This window comes from Emys orbicularis, chromosome 13, assembly GCF_028017835.1.
Source record: "Emys orbicularis isolate rEmyOrb1 chromosome 13, rEmyOrb1.hap1, whole genome shotgun sequence".
Taxonomy (NCBI): domain Eukaryota; kingdom Metazoa; phylum Chordata; order Testudines; family Emydidae; genus Emys; species Emys orbicularis.
Window position 1 is genome coordinate 14389824 of NC_088695.1, and position 9563 is coordinate 14399386.

At 42.1% G+C, this 9563-nt stretch overlaps 1 protein-coding gene across 1 annotated transcript; it reads left to right on the forward strand.

The window, feature by feature from the left end:
• Positions 1–1930: 1930 nt before the first annotated feature.
• On the forward strand, positions 1931–8470 carry LOC135887849 (olfactory receptor 5A1-like). Its single transcript, XM_065415623.1, has 2 exons — positions 1931–1967; positions 7557–8470. Exons 1-2 carry the CDS (start codon positions 1931–1933, stop codon positions 8468–8470), a joined length of 951 nt encoding a protein of 316 aa, XP_065271695.1.
• The last annotated feature ends 1093 nt before the right edge of the window (positions 8471–9563 follow it).

The window sequence follows — 9563 nt, forward strand, 5'->3', positions numbered from 1 at the left end:
GCCTATAATATCAAATGGTGATGGAAAAAGACACTCAAGGGAGGGAGAAAGAGAGACTGAATTAGTCCAAAGGAAAAGGTCTCCTGATAGAACTCACAAACTGTGCTAAGGTCATGCCTCATAAATAAGACAGTTTGAGCTCTAAAAATCAGTGTATCAAACTAGGCCTAATTGGTGAGCAAAGTAATGAGGGGATGGGCTATTGCACCCAGCAGTCCCTTTTGGAGTTCTTAAAGAAAGAGACTTTGGGTAGATAAGTTGGCTACTGGAGTGAGCATCACCATCATGGCTGACACGTCCACCATTTCCTGGGACCCCAGAACTTCTTCATCCTAATCCTGAGAGACGTCCTGACCAGATTGGTCCAGAGAGAGGGAGGAAGATGACACAACCACTGCCCCCCGCTAACTCCCAAATACCGCTTGAGATGTGAGACTTTCTCTCACTCTGTCTTCCTCCCCTTCGCCACATCTCCTTTTCCTTCACCGCTTTATTTCTTCTCTTTCCTATCTGTCCCCTTTTCCCTTCTGTCTAATGAGTGTCTGGCTTAGCAGGACAAGACTGTATACATAGGAGCACTGCTGTGAGCCTGTGACCAGAAAGAGGCCACTGAAAGTAATGCCCTAAACAGCTGGATGCTGGTACAAGCTTGGCACGTCTCTAAGTGGCTAATAAGACTGTGGGCCGTGTCTATGTTTCTCCAGCTATGTTGTTAGTGACAAAATACAGATTTACAAATCCTAGTGTGCAAATTTATCTTCTTATATGTCAGGGATAAATCATGCATTGAAATCATGCACCAAAGTCATGAAATGTGTTCAAATGCAGTAAAAAATAAGGTATTCAAAAGTTTAACAAATGGAGAGGAGGCGCCAAAGACGCTTCTCACCTGGGGCGCCATTTGGTCTAGGGCCGGCCCTATGCAAATGATTCACCTGGAAACCCTTCTTTTGAAGCAGCATTTTGGGAAGAGATTGTCTGGCTGATTACATATGCAAAGTCACTTGAAAGAGACAAACTCGATAAATGAGTCACTCACAGAGTTAGACATTGTTTTTGTTCTGACGTGAGGGTGTGAAGAACATGAATCCACAGGGAAATCCCTGTGTAATCTCTCTGAGAAGAGATGTGAAGCTGGTCTGTTAGGCAGATTATCTTTTGCTTGGAATAACACAGTGAAGACAGGTAACTGGTCAGCCTGAAAATACCCCTGTCAGAAGGAAGAGCAATGCAGGTCTGTGCAATCATTGCACAGTCAGCCCTGTGTAAGGAGCAAACCCCACTCAGCAGACCCTGAGAATCTCCATCCGGTTCATGGCTCCAAGCCCCATACTCCCTTTCGTAGGGAAAACAATGTCCTTCTGATGCAGGTTTATTTTCCATATCGTGCTGGCTCACTTCATATCCACAAGATGGAGTCTCTGCCCCACAGAGGATGTTCTACCCATTGAACAGTGATCTCAAAAAGAACTTCCTTTTCACTTGAAAGCTTTTCTTTTTTCACTAATAAAAGTGGTCCAACTTGCCAGAGAGAGAGATATCCTGATGGAAGAATAAACAACACACAGAGACGTATAAAGAGAAATAATGCTGATAGTCTATCATGATGTAACACATTAAACAATTAATAAAAATGTATACTATTCACATGAGGAAATGTACTGAGATGAAGGGGGCAGTTCTGATCTCTTGAAAAAGGCATAGACCCATGTCAGTGGTTTTATTAGTCAGTCAAACGTTAGCTGTGAATGCTGGCCTTGTTTTGTGCCATTGAGTTATTTGTAGACTCATTCTGATTTCACTGAATGCTTTGACAAATAATTTGGATGGGCAATTTCTTTTGCCCGGGGTTATTCGTGACCTGCTGACAGAGCATGTAAATGGGAACAACATTGAATGGGTGAATAGTTTTATGTATCTGGGTAGTCAGATGACAGCAGGAGGTTCTATATCTGAAGAAGTCACAGGTCTGATGGGTCTTGTGTCAGTGGCATTTCAGCATCATTCGAAGGCCCCTGTTGGGTAGCAGGATGTCTATGTGACAACTAAGAAACAAGTGTTACATGTTGTTGTGATGACATCTCTCTTATATGCAGAAGAAACATCTCCATTAAACACAGCTGAGGAGAGGAAACTAAACGGTTTTCAGTGTCAAAAGTTACAGTGTATTCTTAACTTCCATTTGTTTGATTTTTCACAAATGAGGAGATACTTAGATGATCACAGCAAGTTGCAGTCTGGAATCAGTTGAGAAGATGACTGCAATAGTGGAGTCATGTTCAGCTCACAGAAGTTGTTATGCTTTTACTGACGCTTTTTATATCTGGGGTCAAAGGAAATAGAGCATGAGGCTGACTAAGAATAAGATTGGAAGATGCAATTTTGTGTGATTAAAGAAACCTTAATCCTCCCATACTGACTCTGTGGAAGGGAGAAGACTTGCAAGGAAGCATTTAAGATGGAAACCAATTCTCTACGCTGCCATGGCTGCATTATATCCATGTGTATCTGCTCATGCTGATGTGCTGCTGATTTATACAAAGTGAACAGCTTCAAGAGGAGAGACTGAGAAAGCCCTGCCACAAAGTACATTATAGCCCAGAGATTAAAGCACTTTCCTGAGAGATGGGAAACCAAACTTCAAATCTCTGCTCCACAACAGACAGAGGTGGGTCATGATCGAGTTTCTCCCACGTGCCAGGTGATAGACTCATAGACTTTAAGGTCAGAAGGGACCATTATGATAATCTAGTCTGACCTCCTGCACAATGCAGGCCACAGAATCTCACTCACCCACTCCTGTAACACACCTCTAACCTATGTCTGAGTTATTGAAGTCCTCAAATTGTGGTTTAAAGACCTCAAGGTGAAAAGAATCCTCCAGCAAGTGACCCGTGCCCCATGCTGCAGAGGAAGGCAAAAAACCTCCAGGGCCTCTGACAATCTTTCCTGGAGGAAAATTCCTTCCCGACCGCAAATATGGTGATTAGATTAAACCCTGCGCATGTGGGCAAGACTCACCAGCCAGACACCCAGGAAAGAATGTTCTGTAGTAACTCAGATCCCACCCCATATAACATCCCATCACAGATCATTGGGCATATTTACCTGCTAATAATCAAAGATCAATTAATTGCCAAAATTAGGCTATCCCATCATACCATCCCCTCCATAAACTTATCAAGCTTAGACTTGAAGCCAGACATGTCTTTTGTCCCCACTACTCCCCTGGGAAGGCTGTTCCAGAACTTCACTTTTCTAATGTGTTCCCTAACCAGTGTGTTAAAGGTACTAGAAGTCAATGAGGTTCCCTGTGCCTCTTTCTGAATTTAGCCTTTTCTTTCTCCTTTGCCTTTGATGAAACTATTTGACAGGCTTGTTTCAAATTCACAAATGTATCTGGTCAATGAAAACAGCATTTTTCGGTGAATCAGCTGTTTGTCTGAAATTTTTTTCCCAGCTCTGTACAATATAGTTTTTACTTTGTCTCATCTCCTATTCTTTCCTACCATCTTCCAGTCTATTTGCTCCTTTCTCATTCCTTAGCCTCTGTATCCATCTATTGGTCATGTTTAAAGGTTGCTGGTCAATTCCCCTGCTTTCACCTCCACTGCCCTCTTGTGGTAATTATACATTATGGCTATCATCTTCAAAGGAGTCTAGGGAGAGGAAATGATTTGCTATTTGAATGACTAACTCCTTAGCCTACTTTGGAGAATCTGAGCCTAAATACATGCCTTTTTAATTGACTGTCCCTGAGATTGGAAACCTAAATCACTTGGGCTCTTTTCATAATCTAAGCCTCAATACCCTCATTATTATGAACCACACACCGTTGTTTAAGGGCTGACTCAACGCAATGTTCTTGGTACCTTGTCACAGAGAGTGAACTTCAGGGATTTTGTTCCAGGGGGAACAAGACAGCATTTAAACAGCTCTCAAGAAATCAGTTCTTAGTCCTAGAGTCTGCTAAGGAAAGGGTCTTTGTCCCACTCCCACTGATAACCCTTGAAGGGTCTCACTGCTCCTGGTAAAAAAAAAAAAAAAGACGTCCTTAGATGCTGTTTCCCAGAGGCAGATAGAAAGATTATTCAGACAAATCAATAAGTTAGTAGATAGACTAAGAAAACAAAAAGAGGAAATCACAGGTCAGAATGATCTCATCATATTTATGATCCACATTAAAAAGGCAGGTGAGTTGATTCATGTTTTTATTCATTATAATCTTTAATTTTCTTTTTAATTTCAAAGGACCAAGTTCTGCCCCCACCCCTTATCTGCAGAATCCCTTTGATTTCTGCCTGAATGCAGCAGTCTGCTCACACAGAGTCAGTAGCCGCATAGGGGTCATGGCTGGCAACCCAGCCATCTCTCTCTGTGTATTTCTCCAGGCAGCACTGAGAACACTGAGATCAGCTGGTGCAGGATAACAGTAGATTCTACTTGTGGAGTCTGTGTGTTGGGGGGCGAGTAAATTAGGGGCAGGGCATTCTCTACAGAAGTTCCTTAGCTTTTAGTTTCAATGTGCACAGTGCCTTTGTTACCACTCAGGCAAGGTCCATCTCTTTGCTCGGGCATTTGTCTGATTAACTGATCATTGGAAAAATATTTATTTTCTCTCTGGGATACATATGAGATAAACATTGATTTGACATTGGACAGAACATTGGCTTCATTCCCATTTCCTCTACAAATCAATGTCAATTCCATGAAGGCAGGAGAAATTCTCTTACGTAGGAACAGCCTGATATTCAGATGTGCAGGATCCTGAATCAAAAATCCCATTGGGTTGAAGTTTCAGAGGAGTTTAAGTGATTTAGGAACAAAACCCCCATTAACTTACAATCAGACCCCTCTTTTTAAAATCATGTCAGCATGCCTAGAGACTGTTTGCTGGGCACATTCATTTATTATGATCGTTATTACTGTCCCTTAGAATTACATAAGGGGGAATTTTTAAAATAAATTGCTTTCACAATATGCAGGATCTTTAAGCATGAAAAGGGTAAAGTTACTTTCTAAAATGTATCCCCATGAGTCACCTATGAATCCTGTGCTGCACCAACTCTGTAGGTTTGGGTAGTCAGGAGTTTTATTAAACCCGTTACAGAATTCCTGCATTTTAGATGCTCAAATGCTCTCGTTTTCCTTTGACTTTCCTTCACATTCTCACAGTGCCTAAGAGCGCTGTCTGCTGGAAGTCACTGACCATGATGTCTTGCACTCCTCACGTGTTCTTCAGCTGCTCAATCATAGTCTTAGGGATCACTCTAAGTATTCCAATAATCTTTGGGATCATCTGTGTTCTATTTTTCCATAATTGATCTGCTTTGTGGAAGTGTTCTTCATACTTTGCTACCTTGTCTTCTTGTTTCTTTTTTATGACACTGTCTGATGGTATGGCGCTATCTATTAACATTTGGCCTATTTTTTCTGCACTGCTCAGTCTGTGCCTCTTCATTCTCTAGAGCGCTTTTGATTTGGTGGTTGTGTTAACACACAATTCATATAATCCGTTCTTCCACAGGGACTCCAGTGCGGGAACTTGGCGGCCTCATGTGTCTGTTCTCTCCTAGCCAGGCTCAGCAGGCGTTCCACAGCCTCTTCCTTTTCAGAACACATTCTGCAGTTCAGGGAGCAGTTTTGTTGGTTTATCTTTCTTCTGTGTAGATAACCCTTAAGGACTTGTGCACTCAGATTGAGGCTCTCTGTCTCTCTTTTCCGATATCCTTCTCGAAACCATGAGTTTATTCATCTCCTATCCCTAATAGGTTTCATTTCTCTCCACCACTGTCCATGCACTCATTTCTGTGTAAAACTTTGGAATCTTTATGTGGGGATTTCCTGTCTACTATCTGTCATGATGTCTTGGGCTGGGATTCACTCTCGGTCATTCCTGTTTATCACCACCAGATGACCTCTTTCTCTGTCTCACTTTTAATATGTTTTGATATTGCATTCTTAATTATGAACATCTTCCTCCACAGGTAGAAGATTTTTCCCTCTATTACACTTTTGGACATCCTGTCCATTTCTTGATTGCTATTCAATACTCATTGCATCACTAGCAGCTGTCTTGTTTGGATGTCAAATTTTTACTTATCCCCTTGATTCCTCTTGATCACCCCGGCAGTGTGCCACACTACTGTTGATCCTGTGTCATTGCTTCTACCAAAATGTTTGCATGTGGGTAAACATGACCAATCTCCCTTTTCAGGCTTTCAGTCTCCATTTGAGTAAATAATTTCACTTTGCTATTGACCTCTCAGTTGCCCAGTGAGTCTATGCTCAGTCATTTCTTTCTCGGTGTTGTCATTTCTCTTCTTCAAGTCTTGGAGCATTCATGTCCTCCAGCATCTCTCTTCCGGTTTTGTCATATCGAGCCTTAGATCACTTCTTGGTTTGCACTACGAGTCCTTTCACGCTTTGGCTGAAAATTATCTCTGGTTTTCTTGAATTGTTTGGACAGTTGCATGATATCAACCTGGGGTTACCCACTTCCACACACACACAATGTCAGTGGAGGAGCCTGTCATACAGCTAAGCTCTTCTGAGGCCCTCTTTATGGCATTTGTAATATTTATCAATTTGCCTGGGTTCTCTACATTTGACTGGGTTGTAAGCCTATGCTCAAACCAGTATTTCTAGGCCTTGGGGGGTTATTTTTTTTATTATTTATTATTTATTTTTATTTTATTAGTATAGAAATCCTAGATATTTTATTAGGGATGAATCCAATAAGATACTATAGATATTAAATACTCTACAATGGTGGTTTTCAACCTGTGGTCCACAGACCCCTGGGTGTCCACAAATGAGGGGTCTGCACCTCCATTCGAACTTTTTTAGGGGTCCACAAATGAAAGAAAAGGGTGAAAACCACTGGCCTACAAAAAATAGAAAATGTAATAGACAAAGAGGTACTTATAGAATTGGCCAGATCCCCAGGGGGTGTGAATCAGCCATAGCTCCATTGGAGTAAAGGGGTCAGATCCCCAGCTGGAGTAAAAACAGCTGTATCTCTGCTGATGTTAGAGGGACAAATTAAAGAGTTATTAGGCCAGAGAGAAACAGCAAGTGAGGGAATTACTTTATGTACTGGTAGTTAGGGCCCTCACCTTAGATGCAGGAGATCCAGTATCCAGTCTCCTTTCTCCAATGCCTCTTTTAACTACAGTGGAACAGATTCAACAGGAGAGGATAAGAGAGTCCCGCATCAGACTGTCCCATAGTCCCAGCTGGGTGCAGATTTTGTGAATACCTGTGGGGCCTAATTCTGCAATTTTGGTGCTTAAAGTGGCAGTTAGGGGCCTAAGCCCTGTTGTGTATATGGCCCATTTTGTCTCTGTACAACACACAAATTCCAGCCAGCTTATCGCTGTTGTTTTCTCTAAATCTTGTCTATTTTAAAAAGAGATGATCGCTACATGCCATTTCAATTCACTTTTACGGTATGAGTTAACTTTATTGATTGATTGATTGATTGATTGATTAATTGATTGGTCTTCCAGGTCACAGTTTTCCTGAATAAATGCCAATGAAAAATCAAACCACAGTGACTGAATTTATTCTCCTGGGATTTTCCAGTGACCCACAGATGCAGATTTTCCTCTTCTTGGTGTTTGTAGTTATTTACCTAATAACTCTGGGTGGTAACATAGTGATCATGGTGGTGATAAGAGCTGATTCTCACCTTCACACCCCTATGTACTTCTTCCTCTTCCATTTATCCTTTGTTGATATCTGCTATTCCTCGGTCACAGTGCCTAACATGCTGAGGATCTTCCTAGCAGCACACAAAACTATTTCTGTTTATGGCTGCATTGCTCAGATGTTCTTCATCCTCCTCTCAGGTGGTGCTGAAGTTCTCATTCTCTCAGCCATGGCTTATGACCGCTATGCTGCCATCTGTGACCCATTGCGTTACATGGAGATAATGAACAAAGGGATCTGTGTTCTGTTGGTGAGTGGGGCATGGACCACAGGCTTCCTTTATGCCCTTCTTAACACAGTTTTTACTCTGAAGTTGCATTTTTGTGGCTCCAACCAAATCCTTCATTTCAGCTGTGAGCTCCCTCCTCTGTTACAACTGTCCTGCACTGAGACCCTCACCAATCAAGTGGTGCTTCTTACTTCTGTTGTGATATTAGGTTCAAGTACCTTCCTCTTCACCCTGATCTCCTACATTCACATCATCTCCACCGTCCTGAGGATACGCTCTGCGGAGGGCAGGCGTAAAGCCTTCTCCACCTGCAGCTCCCACCTTATTGTGGTTGGCTTGTTGTACCTGACTGGTTTTCTCCAGTACACAAAACCCAGCTCAGTCTCTTCTGTAGTGCTGGATGAAATATTCTCCATTGAGTACAGTGTCTTGACCCCCATGTTAAACCCCATCATCTATAGCCTGAAAAACAAGGAGGTGAAAACAGCTCTAAGGAAAATGTTGGGAAAATTAAAGTTTCTCAAGTAATGTTCATGATCTTAAATAAATTAAATTACATATTTTTACATTAGAGAGCATAGAACTGTGGATAATTTGTGTTTGGGAAATTCTCAGCTCAGGTAACTGACGGACACGTTGGGACAAAACCTCAGTTGGTATAAATGAGTGTGGCTCCATTGAAGTCAGCGGGCCAGATTCCCAGTTGTACAAGAGTCACTAGAGCGCGGAGGACTGGATCTTGGGTCTCCTAAATCCCGAGTGAGTGCTCTGAGCACCGGGCTGTAGAGACATTCACACATTTCTTCCTTTCCTCTGTCTCCATATCTCTTTAATCTGGCCCACTGACTTCAGGGGATCTGTGGCCAATTTATGCGAGCTGAGATTATGGCCAATTCTATAAAAAGAATCTCTTCATCTATTAATCTCTGTTCTTTTGTTTTTTGACTAATTTGTTGAAACTCTATTTAATATCAGTTAACTTATTCTATTTTACTAAAATCTCAAGGATTTTCAATAATAATTAATAAGGATAATATAATAATCATTGGAGTCAATGGGTTTACTCCCCAGAGAGGGCTAGATCCCCAAAGGAATTTAGGCTTGAACAGGAGAGTTAGAGAAACACCCACATGAGCGTAGCCCGGTGGTTAGGGCATCCACATGGGTGGGGAGAGATCTCCTGCTTACATCCTGTCTCTTTATCAGGCACTTGATGTGGGGCTCTCTCACATTCCAGGTGACTGCTCATAACTTTTATCCCAGTGGTAAGGGTAATCTCCTCCTTCTAATTCCTTCTTCTTCCTCCTTCAGCCCCAGCTTAATGTAAAAAAACCTTTAGGTGGGGTTAGAGGGTTCCTAGCTGAGAATGACAAGCAGAAGGATTTGTCTCGCTAATGGGGTTATAGGGCCTGAACTCTTTGACAGCGGTAGGGCTTAGAACATACCTCACTCCTCAGCATCTCCCATTGACTAGGGAACCACCTATTATCATGTTAGAACATAAGAACAAATGAAAGACCATTCCAGGTCAGACCAACGGTTCATCTGTCCCAGTATCATGTTTCTGCCAATGGCCAGTGCCATATTCTTCAAAGGGAATGAACAGAACAGACAATTATTG